At 57.9% G+C, this 17,529-nt stretch overlaps 1 protein-coding gene across 6 annotated transcripts; it reads right to left on the reverse strand.

Annotated features, from left to right (window-relative positions):
- Nucleotides 1-5,613: 5,613 nt before the first annotated feature.
- On the reverse strand, nucleotides 5,614-17,486 carry AMPD2 (adenosine monophosphate deaminase 2). 6 transcript variants are annotated; one of them, XM_024742069.1, is made up of 19 exons: nucleotides 17,066-17,179; nucleotides 16,070-16,438; nucleotides 11,974-12,104; nucleotides 11,626-11,756; nucleotides 11,058-11,126; nucleotides 10,857-10,968; nucleotides 10,427-10,613; nucleotides 10,053-10,194; nucleotides 9,851-9,940; nucleotides 9,467-9,596; nucleotides 9,106-9,300; nucleotides 8,886-9,017; nucleotides 8,513-8,676; nucleotides 8,153-8,279; nucleotides 7,899-8,062; nucleotides 7,485-7,605; nucleotides 7,056-7,229; nucleotides 6,763-6,873; nucleotides 5,614-6,647 (listed from the first exon to the last, which is right to left on the reverse strand). In XM_024742069.1, exons 2-19 carry the CDS (start codon nucleotides 16,308-16,310, stop codon nucleotides 6,438-6,440), a joined length of 2,631 nt encoding a protein of 876 aa, XP_024597837.1. In that variant the 5' UTR covers nucleotides 16,311-16,438; nucleotides 17,066-17,179; the 3' UTR covers nucleotides 5,614-6,437. The 6 variants fall into 6 exon arrangements, 5 of the variants coding, with proteins under 5 accessions (XP_024597837.1, XP_024597838.1, XP_024597839.1 ...); XM_024742070.1 differs by lacking the exons at nucleotides 16,070-16,438; nucleotides 17,066-17,179 and adding exons at nucleotides 12,253-12,316; nucleotides 13,302-15,894; XM_024742071.1 differs by lacking the exon at nucleotides 16,070-16,438 and having other exon boundaries at nucleotides 17,066-17,486.
- Between the last annotated feature and the right edge of the window lie 43 nt (nucleotides 17,487-17,529).

Raw genomic sequence — 17,529 nt, forward strand, 5'->3', positions numbered from 1 at the left:
TAAGCTCATGTAGGATGCTGCCAGGAACTCCCAGACCTGGCTGGGTGACATCCTCCAAGAGCAGATGCGAGAGCCAGTGGCATCAGTGACAACGTGGCTGCACACACACCCTCAGGCTGCAGGTGCCCAGGGGCCCCAGGGCCAGTCTGCTACCTACATCCAACAGGGTATCCACTGACAAGAGCCCCTGGGTGATCAGGGACCAAAAGCCAGCCTATTCTCTGCTCACCAAGCTGTGCTCCCCAGCATGAGGCCCGTCTCCTCAGAGAAGGGGCATCTTTTTCTAAATACACAAAGGCACTCTATGAGTTAGAATGGCTCTGCTCAGGGACACATGGATGCAGAGGAGAAAGAGCCACAGGGCCAACAGAGGCTGTTCAAAACCCTGGTTGCATCTCACCACTCACCAAGCCACTGCGGATTGACTTTTGAGAAAACCCCCTGCTTGGTGTTTTGATTCCCTCTCATAAGTTGGTGAGTAACTTCCCTGTTCTGCTGTGAGACTTGCATGTCTCCTGTGACCTCGGTCAGAGGGAGTCGGGTCCTGTGCACTGGTCATCTCCGGACACCGTGACAGACAGAGGATCAGGCCTGCAGGGTTGCCTCCCTCCGCAGCTTTTGAATACCATCTCCATCTCGACCTCTGCTAAGATGCTCACCCACCGAGGCCCTCAGTGAGTACAGCCAAGGGGTCTCCTCTCTGCTGCTCTCCTCCCCCCACTTCTGCCCCAGCACGTGCCTCTCGCCCAGTAAATGTCTTTGCTGCCTCTGGGATGTGAGCAAAAAGCAGCAGCAGGAATCGGACTCCATGGTCTGCTGGGGAGAAGGAGGGGTGGATGGGGAGATAGAGACAGGAAGCAAAAAGGGCATTAAGGTTTCACAAGTTTCACATGAGCACCAAGGGTTTTCTGTGTGCTGATCACTCTGCTAAGAGCTTTATATACGGTATTTAATGTCCACAACAGCCAGTGCAGGAGACCTTGGTGTCTCCATCTTATAGATAAGAGAACTGAAGCTCAGAGTTCATACAATTCGCCCAAGATCACAGCTAATAAAGTGAAAGAGCTGTACCGCGAAACAGTGATTTAACCCAGGGATCACAAAGTCAGATGCCTCCATGGCAGTGTGTGGATTGGGCCAGGTGAAAGGCATCAGGGAGGGATGGGGCTTGTGGCCAACTGGAGTACACACCTGCCTCAGGGCATTCACATACTCAGTCTTTGACCAAGCTGTGCCAGCCACTGAGGCCAGTTCTGCCACCCCTTTCTGTACCACTGGTCTTAACTGCCTCCCCACAAAAGCTCTCCACTCCCACTCGCACCTGGGATGCTACAGGAGCCTCCTCCACAGCCTTTGTGCCTCCAGCCTTGCCTCTGCTGGTCCATCTGCTCACCAGAACCAGGCACTGTCCCTTCCCTGTGCACCCAATTCTACAGAGACCCACTCCCACCAGACATGCAGCACTCACAGGCCCCCCCAACCCCCACCCCAGGGACCGTCATAGAGTAGGAGGAACAAGGACTTTGCAGCTAGACAGTTCTAGCTTCAAATCCCAGCTCTTCCATTTGCCAGTGGGGTCACCTTGGATAAGTTACTTAACCTCCCTGACCCTCAGTTTTCTCTCTAAGGCAGAGCATCCCTGGTGAGAGCTAGCATGCAGAGTCCTTAGGCACATGAAATGCACTCACACTTGTAAAGTGCTCAGCCCAGTGCCGGGTGCCCGGGAGGTATTTACCCCACATGGAAAACACAGGCTGAGAATGGGCTGTCACCCCCAAACCCAGAAAGTCAGGGAGGAGGGGGGACTTGCCCAGCTAATAAGTGGAACACTCAGGTTTCAAATCCAAGTCAGTTCCTCATCTGCAAAATGGAGACAAACTCCAGGCACACGTGGTCCTGCACAGACCTAGAGAAGATGCCTGTGGCAGTAACAGGTGCCCTGCATCTGCCTAGACTCATTAGGGAGGCAGGAGGGCAAAGGGGCCAGGCTAGTCCAGAGCTGAGCTGATCCCTGCCCAGAGCAGGACTGCAGGGCAGGGCGCTTTCAGCCCTTTCCAGACCCTGCATCAGACTCTCGGAGGCCCCACCCTCATTGCCACAAACATTAAAACTGCACCCACATTCCGCATTAAATATAACTCTGCTTGAAATGTAAAAGGATTTTTATGAATTTGCTTTTGAAATTACTAGACTCTGAGTAACTCTTTCAATTTGCTACTGGCTATGATTTCTCTTCAATCATTCCTGCATATTCTGGAACTCATGACAAAAATCCAACCTACAAATTGTTTTCAAATATAGTGACATTTGTATGGATACCAGACTTAACAAATATTAAAGTTGACATGTTACTTTCTGAAGGCATTAAACATTTAGCAATTTTGACGCTTTTTCGTATTTTTCAGCCCCCAAAGTTTTTCTTTCGAGTCTCCAGCATTTCCTGGGCCTTTAGAAGTCCGCCCTGGCCCCTGGATAGGACGGGATTGCTCGCGGAGCCAGCACACTGGCTCCTCTCCATCTCCAGACATGCAGCCTGCCCCTGCAGGTCCAGCTGCCAGAGCACCCGACCCCAGATGGTCCAGGGCATCCTTATTTGGGTAATTTTATTCTCATTTTGAAAACAAAATGATTTGCCAAATGTTGGATTAAACGTGATTTAATGCTTAAATCTTTATTGGAGTTCCATATACATACATTTACGAATGAGGCAATGCTTTGATGGGGCGAACGTTCTCATGTAAGGTTTGGAAATCAGGATCACTGTCATCCTAACCAAGCCTTACCAGCCCCTTCCATCTGGGGGCACAGCCAATTGCCCCTCTGCTCCCCTCAAGTCCCCCAGGAAGGGGCACCAGGAGGTGAAGCAGGGCAGGGTGTGATGTGGCCTGGCACAGCCCGCCCAGCCACAGCATTTTTTGACTGACAAGGGACAGTCCCCCAGTGTAGACGTCACTCAGGGCTGGGCCCATTCAAAGCAGACTGGCCGAGACAAGTTGATTTGCCTGTTTTATTGCACTCTGTCTGGGGCCCTTCAGAGCAGACCAGTTTTGTGAATTCCCTCTGCCATCCACTCCACTCACTTCTCCACACAAGAGGCAGAAGCCCTGGATCCCGACCATCGAGGAAAGAGGGAGAGGAGGGAAGATGCAGCCTCTTCACAAATACTTCCACACACACCTCCCAAGCAGGCCACGAGGAGGGGCATGACATAATTCCAAGAAAGGGAAGGAGGTAGAAGGACTGCACTGGAGTGGGTGAGACAGAAGGCGGCAAAAGGACTTTAACTTCAGTTGACACACTTTGATTCATTCTATCAAGAAGCAATAAGATAGATATCTTGGACCTGGTCATTTCATTCATGTTCATCTAGATTAGGAATAATCTGTAAAGCCCTATATGCAACGATAATAATATTTAATATTTTTTGAGCACTTAGTGCTTTATATCGAGACTCAGTGAATCCAAAATCAACCCATGAGAAAAGTGCTATTATTATCCCTATGAAATTGGTGAGGACCTAGAGGCACAGAGAGGGGAAGTAACTTGCCCAAGGTCACACAGCCAGTAAGCAGTGAAGCCAAAATTCAAACCCCAGTGGTCTGGAGCCAAAGCAGACACTGGGAGCCACGACATTAGGCCATAGTTATTCTTAACAAAGAAGAGCCATGATGGTGAGGCTCATCATGGGGCAGTGTACAGTGATTAAAATTTATAAAGAATGTAAAAATATTAATGAAATGTGGAAGGACATTATAATATTTTTAAAATACAAAATTATACATGCATGATCTCAACTTAAAATGCCTTTTTAAAAAGAACTGAAAGGAATATGTAAATATATAAAATATATTTTAAACATATAAATGTATCTCAGACAGAAGTTGATCAAATATTTGTTGAAACTGGTAGATTATGAGTGGGCTTTTTTCCTCTTCCCATTTTTTCTATATTTTCCAAACTTTTTAAATGAAAATTACTCTTTTCAGTTAGGAAAAAGTACTAAGGTCTGTTTTAAAATTATTTGCTCTCAATAAATGTTTAAAAGAGAAATTTCTGAGAGACAAAATATCTAGAAGCAAGTTGTTTAAAAAAAAAACAGTGGGGAGGCTGTTAAGAAACTTTTTAAATTGGTAATATTCTTACAGCTAGGCCTCAGAACACTGAGAAGAATGTACAAGGGACGAGAAAAATGGAATGAAGGATTCTATTATATGACAAGTTCAATGAGAAAATACGGAGTCTTGGCTGTCCTAAGTGCTAGCAAATGAGACAGGTAATTCTTGCCTTCTAGAAAGATCTTCTAATCCTCCTTCCTTGTCTTACAGATGAAGACACATGTTTTTTTACTATTAAATACATTCACCTCCTTGAAAAGTAAGTTCCCTTCAGCCTGTTAAAGCATCCTCCCTTGGGCAGTTGCAGGCCCAGCGTGAGGTGGGGAGCCCTGGACCCCAAGCTCCCCTGGCTCCAGCCCAGATTCTGCCACCAGCCAGTTGCATCTCCTGGGCCTGTTTCCCCAACCAGAAACCAGCCAGACTTGTACAATCTCTTGCTCAGCATCCAGCTCTAACGTTCTGCTCTACGTTGTGTAAACGGCTAGAACAAATTGGCTAGAGATGCCTTCTGAAGACAGAAGGACCCTGGGCCTTGGCCAGGAGTGCGCCTGGCCAGTAGCCCTCAGGAGGCAGTGGCATCGGGGGAGCTTCTGCCCAGAGGGCTAGGCAAGATGCAGATGCAGGAAGAGAGGCGGGGCTGGAGCAGAGCAAGCTGCCCAGGAGTGGGGAGGCAGCCAGCCTCCTGTTCCCTCTCCAGGCCCTCAGTTAGGCAGGCTCACACTGTTCTAGGGCTAATTGTGTCTGAAGCGACCAGCCGTCTTTCTCCCCACTCGCAGCAGCAGCAAACAGCTTCTCCATCGCCAACCCAAGACCCTGCACGGCACAGGGCACATTCCACTCTCCTCCTTACACGGGCAACAGAGTCCAGCAACCTCTGTGCCCAAGGAGGTGCTCCAAAAATCATGAATTAAACATGGGACTGAAGCCAAGCTGGTTAGGTCTGGATTCAGAAGGCACACGCCTGCTCCAACCCTTTGCAAGAGAATCTGCCGGGAGCTTGCAGATTTCTGCGCTACGCCTCCCACCTACTGAATCAGAATCGCAGAGGGTAGGACCTGGAAACAGCGTTTTAAACAAGCTCCCCAGAAGGGCCTGATGTCCCCAGAGTTTCAGAACCACTGGCCTCAGGCTTGCTTGTAATCTCACATTCCCACATCTACTAGGGTGTCCTAAGAGGCTGGAGGTGAGGAGGAAGTAGAAGGTGGAAAGGGGATGCTACTCCCCAAACTGATGTGACAGAGATGTGCCCGAGACCTGGGGCCAAATGTCCATTTCAGAGGGGGCAGGCTGGACGAGGGCCTAGGGGCAGCAGACAGGTCCCCGGTGGGCCTCTCCTCCCACCCCGCTGCCTTTGTCAGTTTCCACATGCATAAACACACTCACTCAAGCCCAGTCACTCCCCTCAGAATTTTCTGTATCTCCATCCACAGTGTTCCTGGACCCAACCTCAGCCACCATCCACCACAGCTCTCCCTCTCCCAACAGAGACCCCATCTGCCTCGTTACTTAAATAATCTTTATTTCTCATGCACTAGGAAAGATGGGATTGTATGAAACACCGCACTTCATAGCAAAGGCCTCGGTCCAGAACACAACACAGGGGACCAGGTGGGATCCAGGTCTGGTCAAAACTCTGGGGACCACAGCAGGGATACTGCCCTCAGGGCTGGTGGCAGATCCAGGACCCTCCAGCTGCAATGGCGCCAGACACAGCACAGGGCAGCTGCCCCCTCCCACAGAGGCACAGGAAGCTGACACCAGGGGAGCACATGGACCAGAGGAAGGACGGTGAAAGCTGCTGGGCCGTGACTTGGCAGAGGTGCTGGTCCAGCACCTCCGGGGCCCAAGCCCAGGCAGCCAGGGCTGTGACTCAGCCAATTCTACCTGCCGCAGATCCCTGGCAGTCCGTGCCCACAACACACGTGTACAGGCCACACCTGACTGCCCCTCAGCCGCATAAGCAAGACGGAGGCCCAAACTCAAGCCCCAGCCGAAGCTCAAATTTGCCCAAGCCAGGACCCCAAGGGCCAGACCCCCACAACCTTCCCTGGCTCTTGTGGACACTCAGATGCCCGCAGGACAGCCAGCCTTCAGAGGATCCTGGGACAGGTCCACCAGCAGGGCAGACCTCAAACCTGGGCCATCAGGTGCCACCAGAGCCAAGACAAGGGTAAAGCGGCTCCTGGGCGGCACAGATACAGGTAGAGACATGCAGGACAGAACAAAGAACAGACACATGCAGAGACCACAACAGGGCGGGAGGGGTCTGAGGACAGAACGTGGTCAAGGTGCCAAGACGCGGGGGCACTGTTTGGGCCGGGCTCACTGAGGCCCCGGGCTCATGGTGATGCCCGCCTCCTCCGGGATAGTCTCCAGCATCTCGCTCTGCACGGCCTGCGTGATGAGCGCCAGCTCCTGGCACAGGGTCTCATGGCGGTAGCCCACACGGATGTCCGGCACATTGGTGCGGCGGATGTCATTGCCCTCAGGGCCCTCCTTGGTATAGTTGGGTCCCAGCCAGTGGCTCTTCACCTGAAGGGGCAGGACAATGCACAGGGCTGCAGCCAGCTCTGAGGGGCCAGCTACCCTGGGACCTTCCCAAAATGCAGAGCAGGAGAGGAGAGGGGATGCCAAGGGGGTGCAGTACCTTGTGGGAGAAGCCACTCATGAGCACACTGTTGCGTGCCAGCTCGCACATGTCGCAGGAGCTGAGCTTCCACACCTGGGTGGCGATGCTGTACTCCTCCATCAGTGGCTCCTGCACAGGCCAGGTTCCCTCAGGCGGGGGGACTGGGCCTGCCACCCGCCCCTCCCATGGACTTGCCATGAGGCATGCTGCACTCCACCAGCAGAGGGCAGCACCAGCCCCGAGACCTGCCCTGTCCGGGTGGCCTTCGTGTCCCAGGACACCCGCCCACCAGGCTGCCGCCGTGTGCTGACCTTGGTGAAGTGGAACTGCAGGGGATCGTCGGTGGACAGTGAGACCATGAGGCCGCGGGACAGGTACTCAGGTAGTGGGTTCCGGTGGTAGCTGAGGAAGAGGCTGTTGTTGCTGAGTGGGGACATGGCGATGCCAATCTGGGCCAAGTAATACAGGTACTGCAGGACCGGGGCCTGGGCAGGCAACAGGGAGGGCAGGCCTGTCAGGTGGCCTCCAGACTGGGGAGGACACCTGGCTCTGGGGGTTACAGGTCACAGTGGGGGACAGGGGGCAGTCCAGGATGGGCCTGAATTGCAGAGGGTCGGTTACAGCCAGAATCCAAGTTCGGGCCTCAGTGTGGAGGCTGGGGTCCAAGCTGGGGAGGAGGACCAGTTGCTGAAGAGGCTTGAAGGGCTGGGAGGAGGGGAGGCTGGGGTGCGGAGCCTGACCTTGCGCAGAAGCAGCCCATGCGAGATGTTCTCAGCCAGCATGAAGGCCGACACCAGATGGTGGATGGGCCCGGCCTCCCCACAGTGCGGCCTCAGCACAAACGTGTGGAAGCCCCTCTGCCTGGGGGGCGTGAAGACAGCGTCGGGTCCCAAGCCTGGCTCGCCTGGGCTCCTGAGCCCCCACCCAGTGACTCTGTGGGCCTAGGACCAGGGGGCAGGGGTAGATTCTTGGTCAGCAAGGGCTGACCCACAGAGCCCCGAGGGCAGAGAACCCATCCAATCTAAGACTGGGGCCAAGAGGTGGGTCAGAGATCTGGCGGCCCCAGCCCAGGGCAGGCCCAGAGTAAGGCCTGCTGGCTGAGAGCTGGCAGGGGAGGCAGAGACACGGCACCAGCAGAGCCCAGGAGCAGGCACCTGCGCAGGTGGTTCAGCATGGCCATGTTGACGAAGGTGTAGTACAAGTAGTAGGCATATGGTGGGTTGTCCTCCTCCACCCAAGCCTCGGGGAGGGGGCTCTCCAGGTTAAAGATGTGGTTCTCAGGCTTGGACTCATCATCCACGCTGTCAAAGCCATCCACCTGGCACAGGACACTGGGGTCAGGTCCAGAGCCGCAGCCAGGCCTGAGGCAGTGTCCCCCCCCATACCCAGCCCTGGGCCACACCCTCACATGCTCCAAGAAGAGATGCAGCTCCGGGTGGCTGGCAGGGTGGATGGTGGCCTCGAACAGTGGCAGAAAGATGTTCTCCAGCATCTCCTGGAAGTTGGCCAGCTGGCCCTTGGTACGGTACACGTCACTGCAGGCGAGACGAGTGCATGCAGGTATGTGCAGGTCAGGGCAGAATCACAGAAGCATTTTTGAGCCATATTGGGTGTGCCGGGCGGGACAGACCGTGAGTGGACCAGGGAGTCCCTCCAGTTCCAAGGGCTCAGCTGGGACGGGAGGGTCAGCCATCCCAGGAGGGCAGGAGGAGGCCCTGGCCTCTTGACCTCTGCCCCCACGTTCCCTCCCACTCCAAGGGACACTCACAAGAGGCGGGGCACCTGCACGAGCCAGCGCACGTTGGGAGAGTGTACACGGTGTATGACGGCCCAGTGCGCCAGCTTGTCCCACTCGTCCCTTGAGCGCCCGTAAATGGAGAGCCGCAGCTCCGCATTCTGGTATTTGCTCTCCTCCAGGTCCGACATCACCTCCTGGGACGTGTGAGGCAACTGTCACCCTCAGGCTTCTCACCCGTCCCTGTCTTCGTGCCCACCAGGTGTGCTCAGTCAGACCCCTTCATGCCTCTCACCCACCTTCCCCACCCACCTATGCAAGCCCCCAGCTACCCAGTCAGGGAGGGCTGCCGCAGGCCGACGCTGCCCCTCCCTATACGTGGGCCCTGGCAGCCCCTCCTCCCTACCTTGATGATGTGAGCAAAGTACTTCCCAGAAACCCTGTTGTCGGTCTTGATGAAGATCTCTCGGAGGACAGACTCCCCAATAGGGTTATATTTGGCATTGAACTTGTCAAAGCGATGGAAGGTGTTCCTGTCCTGGGGGAGAAGGGCAGGCCCAAGTCACCCCTGACCCCTGGCCTGCACACTGGCCCAGCCCCTCAGCCCCTCTACCACTGGGACGGACCGCGTGCACATCGAGCGTGTCCACACTCAGGTCGTAGGCAGTGAGATTCATGCTCTCGAAGACCTCCCGCAGCGTCTGCTCGCGACCCTGCTCCATGTGCACGATCTCCTCCAGGTGCCGCTTCATCGCCCGTTTGATGAAGCGCAGCAGATGCTTCTGGTTCATGCAGGACGAGGCATGGATGTGCGTGTCCACCTGGGGGGGAACGGGGACTGCTGGGTCCACGGGAGGCCAGGACAGTCCGGAGCCTGGGCGGTGGGATGGGAGAGGACTCTTCAAACTGGATGCTGGGTGGGGACCCAGGCCCTGGAGGGGGAGGCTGGGCAGAGGCGCAGGGTCAGGCTTGGGGGTGAGGACCCACCTTGCGGATGTTGTAGAAGTCTCGGTGGGGCACCTTCTTCTGGGCGGCCAGCTCCTTCATCTCATTGAGCAGCACGTGCATCTGGAACTTAGAGCTCAGGTACTGCAGCCGACGGTAACAGAATGACTTTCTGGGCAGAAGGAGAAGCAGGCAGGGGCTCAGGCCCGCAAGGAAGCACCTGGGAGGGCCTGGGTAGCAGAGCAGAGGGAGGAAGCAGGAAGGCGCAGGCCTGAGGCTGCCAAGGGGGCAGCAGATGACGGGAAAATCTAGGACTCGGTGACTGAAAGGGTGGGAGACTGGGTGACAGGTGTCTGGGGCAGGGCTGGGGCTGGAAGAATCCGGGCTGGGAGGGGAGCCGAGTGTCTGGTACGGGCACAGACTCACATGGGGCCATTGATAATCAGAGCCATCAGCACATTGACATCTGCCACAAATTCCTGCAGGTCGGGGTACGGCAGCTCCACCTCTGAGCAGCTGGCGTGTAGGGGGAGCTTGAGTGAGGAGAGCAAGCCAGGCCCTGTGGGCCCTCCCGAGCCGATGCAGCCCGCCACAGCTTCGCCCCCAGAATGCCCCACGCCCCTCTTACTGCGCATCGGGCTCCCTGCGGGTGTAGACGTGAACCACGCCCTGCACCATGCGCAGACCCAAGCCCAGGTCCCCCGGCATGGTGCTCGGCTCACAGCGCTCATACGGGTGCTGCTCCAGCGCAGGGGGGTGCACTGGGGCATCTGCAGGGGTGAGGAGGGTGGCGTCAGGGCCAGGCCTCTTCCAGGCCACCCGCTGCCTGGCCCAGAAGCCCCAGCAGGACAGCTCCTGCCCCTGCCTCCACCCCCACATGCCAAGAGGCTGGAATGAACTCGGGTGTGGGAAAAAGCAGGCAGGCTGAGGTTCTTGGGCACCAAGCTCAGGGAGCCTGGGATACCAGGGCACTTGGAGTAGGACAGGGATGGGGGATCCCACCAGCGGACACAGGGGTGTCCGGGCCCTGCTCATAGGTCCGTGTCTCCAGAGGCTTCTCGGCCAGCTGCTGCAGGTACCGGCGGGTGGTGGGGCAGAAGCTCTGCAGCGACAGGGCCATGTACTTCTCCCGGATGAAGAGTGCCCGCACCACGCTCTTGGCTGCGTCCAGCAGGTCTGTGAATGGCACCTGGAGACGGGGAATCACTCTCCTTGATCCCAGTCCCAGACCCAGACCCGACTCACCCTCACCTCTTCCCTGGGCCTTGACCCCAGAAACCCTCAGACCATTCTGCTCTCAGCACCGCAACTAGCTTCCAACCAGACCCTCTGCCCCTCCAGCTTCAAGAAAGAGAAACACCCTCTCTGGCCTCTACCCCCAGCTGCCCAGACTCGGGGAGCCCACCAGGATCCAGGGGACGGGGACACTCACCCCACACTTCTCCTCCCCGGAGATGGTGACCCGCTGAAATTCCCGCTCTAGCACCACATCTCGCTCCCACAGGCCCCGGTCGCCCTGCCCGTCATGCTGCTCCTTGTAGAGCCTACAAGTGGAGGGTACGAGGGAGGGGCTGGAGACAGCAGTGGGACAGGCCCCAGCCCTGCATCCCCCGTACCCCTCTGCCCTCCTCACTGGAGGTCCGAGTCACTGTCTGTCTTCAGGAAATCTTGCTTGGCCCGAAGCAGGATGTCCGGCTCCAGCCTAGAGGTGAGAGGAGTGAGAGGTCAGGCAGCTGAGGAGGCCCTTGCTCCCAGGTGCCTGCACTGTCCTAGGTGCCGTGCATGTGGTGTCACCTGTGGTCCTCACAGGGATGTAGAACCCTATGCCGTGGGTGCTGCTCTTGCCCCACATCAGAGATGAGAAAGCACACCCAGGAGTTAAGCTACATGTTCCAGGCCACGCTGGTGGGTAGAAGACGGAACCAGAACCCAGCAGCCTGACTCCAAAGCCTATGCTTCACACCACTGCTCTGCGCCGCCTCCCCAGGGGGCCCCAGAGGGAGGACTGCTTGGAAGAGAAGAGAGATGGGGCTCTGAAAGCGTCCGGATGGAGACAGAGGGATGCTGGGCAAACTGTCCTGTGTCCCTCTCCCCAACCCCACGCTTCCTGTGCTCCCCACCCCAGGGCCGCCTGGCTGTGCCCCCCACCCCATGGCTTGCCCCCTGAGGTGGCCTGTCTGGCTCTGAACCTGGGGGCTTACTTGACATCCTGGCTGATCTGCCGCTCCAGGCGCTGCCGCCGCTCCTCCAGCTGCTCGATGGGGCTCTCCTCCGGGAACTCGTATGGGGCGCTACGGAGCTCACTCTCAGCCAGGGAGCGGCTGAACAGCTCCTGGTGGGAGGGAAGGAAGGGTCAGTGTGGCCTAGCCATCAGAGTCTGGGGATGGGGTGAGGGCACAGGAGCTGGGGGTACCTGGTACAGGCTAGGGGATCAGGGCACAGCCAAGCGTGAAGTAAAGGGACAGGTGAGGTGGAGAAGGGGTGAGGGGAGCAAAGACTAGGCATGGTGGCAGTGATGGGGGGACACAGGGTGCGGTGCCAGGCGATACCTCGGCGATCTCCTTGCATTTGCCATCCATAGACGTGCGCAGGTCGAGCGGGAAGTGCTTGAGGCAGGGGGCAGGGCCTGGCAGGGATCGGGCAGACTGCAGCGGAGGGGCCCCCAGCCCACCCCGAGCCTCTGTGGAGACAGTGATGCAGGGTCAAAGGGTGAAGGGCAGGGCCTGGGTGCACTGGAAGCCCTGGGCCCCTGCCTGCCCCAGGCCAGCCCCGGAGAGAGGCCAGTCACCCCTCAGAGGCTGAGGAGTGAGCCCGCATGTGGACCTCACCTGCAGTCTGGCACGGGGACCCCTCACCCATTCCAGGCTCATGGGTGGGGCCACGAGTCTTCCCCTAGAACAAGTGGATTCATTCACCCCAGGAATAAAAATCTGAATCCTGGACTAGGGGCCACCCCATCAGGCCATGAGAGAACCTCCATGTGAGTACCTGCTACAGGCAGGCACCCACGTGTCCATGTACACACGTACACACACACACACACAGACACTCCCCACCCCCCCTCTCTCCAGGCGCTCATTAAGGCCACACCAGCGATGCCAAGTGCACAGCTTCCAGGGCAGCCAGTCCAGGATCAGACCTGCCTCTGGACCAGCAGATCCCCCTCTCAAGGGCCAGGGGCTGCGCCTGATACCCTAGACCTACAAACCCCGGGGAAGCCACAGCTGCCACTCAGCTCTGACCTGGGGACCAGCCTTCAAGGGAAGAGGAAGAGAGGAAGTGGAGGACCTGGTTGGCAGCAGGAACCCTACCTCCTCCCTGGAGGCCTGCCCTCTCCCCCAGGACCCCAGGGCTGCCAAGATGTGGACTGGCCCCAGCCTGCCCCTCCCACTGCTGGCTGCCCCTCCAAAGGGAGCTGCCACAAACAGTCTGCGCCACTCAGAGGCCCCAGGATCTGGGCCGGAGGCCCTGGGGAAGGGAGTATCAGAAGCCAGAGTCTCTCTCCACGGAAGGAAGAATTCCTCAGCTTCCAACAGGAGGCTGGCACTAAAGGCCTTGAAGCTGATAGTCTAGAGAGGCTGCCTGAGCTCCTAGCCCACCCCAGAGGACCCTCCCTGGGCTCCCCAGCCCCACCCTCCCAGCAGGAAGCTCTCCCAGTCAGCCGTGGGGGGTACTCCCCTCCAGCACCCTCCTTTTCCCTCTCCACTGTGGCTCAGGATGGACTAGAGGCTCTACCAGGCAGCATGCCTTGAAGTCTCTGGGCCCACTTCCCAACACCCCAGAGTCCTGTCCTAAGGCTGGACAAAAAGAAGAGGGGGTGCCTGCCCCAGATCCAGGACCTAGCCCCCCCTCGCCCTGGTGCCTGCCTGGGCCTTACCTGCAGTCAGGCAGCGCCGGCCAGCAGCCCTGTGCCCCTTGCCCGCCTGTTTGCTGAGTGGAGCTGCAGCCAGTCCCCCAGGACAGCTCAGGGGCCGGCACGGGCTGTACCAAGTGCAGCTGCATGCAGGGGAGACCCTGGGATGACGGCAAGCAGGGGACTGGGGAAGCTCAGGGGAGTAAAGAAATCAAGGGAAGGAGTATCAGAGTTGGGAAATAAGAGGAACCCCCAAACTGAACAGGCCCTTAACCTCTACAGTGCCAGGGCCCAGCCCAAAGTGGGGCCCCCAAGGGGGTGGAGCAGGGCAGGCTGTTATGGGCAGGGCAGGCTGGCAGGGAAGGGACAAGCCTCCTTAAAATGCAGTGCCCTAGGGGATAGTGTGTAGGGCCTGGCTAGCCAAAGAGTAGGACTGGACGAGCAGCCCTCCTCACCTCCATACCCAACAGCCCCAGGCCAGCTTCCTCTGCCCAATGGCCTTGTTTGGCTCACCAATGCCCTCTGGGCCCCTGACTACGGGGTCTCTTGGGAGAGACAGGGCCTCTGCTGGGGAGAGGAACTGGCTGGCAGCCGGGGTAGAGGCTCGGTCCAGGAAAGGACCAGTTACGGAGCTTCCCTGTTGCCCAGGGGACTGGTTCATGGCCCCCTAGACCTCCAGCCCCTGTCCAAGCCTATCGTTGGGGACAGACTGCCCAGGAGAAGAGGTTCAGAAGTGGGACTAGAATTTGGAGGACTTGAGTCTGACTCTGTTCCCAATTACTGGCAAGTCTCTACCTTCTGGAGGCTTCAAGTCTGCCTATAATGGGGTGATAAGGGGTCCTGCCCTGCCTAGCCACAGCTGCTATAAGGCGCACAGAGATACGGCTCTGCAAGATAGTTCTGGAAAGTACCATCATCTGTGATTATGAACTCCTGGGACCCTCCAAACACTCCCCACATGCAGTCCCGCCCATTGGGGGCAGGGGGAGCTTCTGGGCCCAGTGTAGGCCAAGGCAATGAGCAGTGAGGGTGTGAAGAGAACAGAATTGGCAGGGTGGGAACACTGTCTCTTACTTGGAAGAGGGCAGAGCAGAAAGCGGAAGGAAGATGGGCACCAGCTCTGCCCTCAGAGTGTTAAGACAAAGCCTGAGGCCCTTGCTTCCCCCAAGAACCCTGACCCTACATGGCTCCTCCCCACTTCTAACCCCCTCCAGAGAGACTGACCACAGACCTCCAGGGCTGGTGTGTATCGGGTCAGCAGAACTGAGTCAAAGGCCCTAATCTCAACCACCTCTCCTAGCAGGGTGACCCAGGGTCCCCACAGAAATGCTGGGGTGACCAGGACAGGTTCTGGCACGCAGAGCCATCCCCCCAGCCTGCCAAGCCACCACACAGGGCTGCCAGGGTTCACTAGAGGGGACAGACAGGCAATAACCTCCACACTTCCTGAGGCCAGGTCTAGAAGACCCAGCTGCCTGCTGGTCCCTTCTCCCAGAGTCTGTGCTACAGCACCACACCCACACCCACATACACACACAAACACACACACACACACACACACACACACACACACGCGTGGGGAGGGGTGGTCAAAAGCCAGAGGGGGCTACTCCCCAGCCATTCCCACCAACTCCAAGATTCTTGCCAACCTGTCTACCCACTTGACCAGAGCCCCTCACTCACTGCCAAGGCTGCCCTGGCAGGCAGAGAGGTACCCAAGGCTTTGACCCCCAAGAATCAGATGCTCCCACCATGTGACCAACCCAAGGTATACAGATCTAGCCTCAGGGGACACACCCTCTGGAGGCACAGACCTGTTCCCTGGGCACAGAGAACACAGACCCTCAGGCCAATACAGAACTCAGGCCAGCATCTTCAGTAGCATAAGAAAACCAGGAGGTAGGCACACGCAAAATCAGGCTACAAGTACAGACAGGTGCTCCGGGGGTGGGGGCACTGGCTTGACCTGGTCACCAAAGTGGGGATGGTCTTCCCTTAGCCACAGGCCTGGAAGCAGCAGACGGCAGGTAGCTATCCCTCAGCAAGCATGGACCCAGGCAGCCAAGCCCTCAGGGCGATGGGCACAGCTGCACCACGCTGCAAGATCCAAACGGTGCAGAGATGCCTACAGGAGTGGGAGCCGAACCAAAGGGTGCAGGAGCACACGCAGGCCAGCAGCAGCCCCAGCCTGAGCCCCCGCACAGGCCCAGCCCAAGGACACCCCATACTTCTGAGGAAGCTCACAAGACTGATCAGGAATGAACAAACTGCAAACAATAGATACAGCTGAACCCCTAGACCCTAGATGCCAGGCGGCAATAAGTATGCCTTAACATCAGACCCCCAGTAAGGGGGTTCAAGATCTAGGATCCTAGAAAGAGTAACTAACTGCAAGAGGACAGCCTGAGCCTGCCTGGTAAAGGCACAGACACCAGCAGTGTGGCCAGTCTGCAAACTAGTCAGTCCCACACATCCCCCACTCCATTCACACACACTCCACATGCAAACAGTCTTAGCACATCCACACGCTGACACGTGTGCAAATACACTCTTGCTGCACCCACACCCATGCCCACTCCCCGTTACAGAGGACAGCATCCCCGACACAGAACCCTGTCACCCTCCACCCCACCTCCCTCCCCACACCACCTCCCAAGCCAGCTGTCCCTGGGAAGGGGACAAGGGTCACCACTGCAGAGAAAGTGCAGGAGAAGCCCCCCTCCTGAGGGGACCAGTGGCCTGGGCGAGAGGTAGGGGCAGAGCCAGCCTCAGGCCAGGAAGCACACACTCACCTGGTACTGCAGAGGAAGCGTGTAGGCTGGCCCGCTTCTTAAAGGGATATTTGGCCTTGGATTTGCCGGGACCAGATGAATAGGATGCCATGGCTCCGGCCGCAGACACGGCGGGGGGGAGTCTGAGCCGCACCAGCTGGGCCTGGCTCTGCCACATCCAACCCCTTCCTCTGCCCCGCCCCCAGCGGGAGTGACTGATGCAGGAAGCAGAGGCCCCGCAGGCGGAAGAGGCCCTGGCCATGATTTCTGATGTTGTCTAGGCAACCTCAGGAGGGGGGGGCCTCCATCCCTGCCCCTTTAACCCTCCCTTCCTCTCCTCAGTCCGCCGGAGTTACACGGATGGTCGTGTCACTTGTTTCCTCACTTCCCCTGGGGGGTGGAATTGAGGAAACAAGATGGAGAAGGGCCAGCCCCAGCACTCCACGAAGCCCTCAGGAGCCCCTTGCCCCTTGCCCCTTGCCCCTTGCCAGGACTCTGGAGCAAAAGGGTCAAAGTCCAGGCTAACTGGTCCAGCCAGCCAGGCAGAAAACAAATAGTAATAGAGAGGGATCCAGTGCAAGCACCCCCAAGCTCAGAACACTTTCCTCTCAAGGCCAGCGGATTCCATGAAAATCCAGCCCCTCTGGAATTTTTTCCTCGTCTGACCCCCGGCCCCAGGGGTAGCCCAGCTCGGAGAGGATGGGGTAGAACTGAGAATCCCAGCCCAGTAGGGAGGAGCCTGTCTTGGGAAAATTCCACTGTCCACAGAAGCTACCCTCTAGGAAGGCAGGGAGGCCAGGAGTCAGGGGCTTCTCTGGGGTCTGGGCAAGAGACCCCAGCGGCTTCTGACTTTGCCTTCTGTCTTTCCACACTCAGGCTCTGCTCTCCAGGCGCTCCCCCGGGAGGAGCTGTCCGCCTTCTGTAGGTCTGCAGGCTGTGCCCACCCTCTTGTCACCCTGGACACTGCACTTCTCTGTCCCAGAGACCCTGCCCTCCTTCACACGCGCACACACTCACCTGAGGCCATGCTGCCCGAGCCCTGAGGGGTACCGGGAAGTCTGCTCTCCAGGGTCTGCAAAGCCGGGAAGCCCGGTCGCTAGGGACGGGAGAAGGGCTGGGATCCAGACCCCGGCAAGTCGCTCCAAGGGCCCCTGCCCTGGCACTGATATGGGAGAAGTAAGACAGTCTTTCAAAATTGCTGGCTGTAGGGAGGCGGACCCCTGCCGACCTGGGCCGCTGCACTGGCCTTGTAGACCCCGGCGTCCCGACCCCCAGCCCCGCACTCCAGAGGCGGGCAGGCCACGTGCTCCCCAGAGAGCGGGACCCGGAACTCGTCTGGGCTTCTCTCCACACTTTCTGGGTATTCGGGTCGGACTCGGGTAACTGGACTGTGGTGGAGTCACGCAACAGGTGCAACCCCACTGAAACCTCGCCAGCGCCGGCGCGCTTCTCCGCAGCCCCAGGCCCCGCCAAGCCCCTGG

This window comes from Neophocaena asiaeorientalis, unplaced genomic scaffold, assembly GCF_003031525.2.
Source record: "Neophocaena asiaeorientalis asiaeorientalis breed wild unplaced genomic scaffold, Neophocaena_asiaeorientalis_V1.1 scaffold35, whole genome shotgun sequence".
NCBI lineage: Eukaryota > Metazoa > Chordata > Mammalia > Artiodactyla > Phocoenidae > Neophocaena > Neophocaena asiaeorientalis.

Bases quoted from the DNA above. Each gene is read 5' to 3' on its own strand.
- AMPD2 (XM_024742069.1), bottom strand. From the start codon at position 16,310: ATGGCCAGGGCCTCTTCCGCCTGCGGGGCCTCTGCTTCCTGCATCAGT. The intron at 7,230-7,484 runs GTCAGGCTCCGC...TTGCCTGCCCAG, and splicing joins ATGGGCTGCTTCTGCGCAAG to GCCCCGGTCCTGCAGTACCT. The intron at 6,874-7,055 runs GTCAGCACACGG...TGGCCTGTGCAG, and splicing joins TGCAGTTCCACTTCACCAAG to GAGCCACTGATGGAGGAGTA.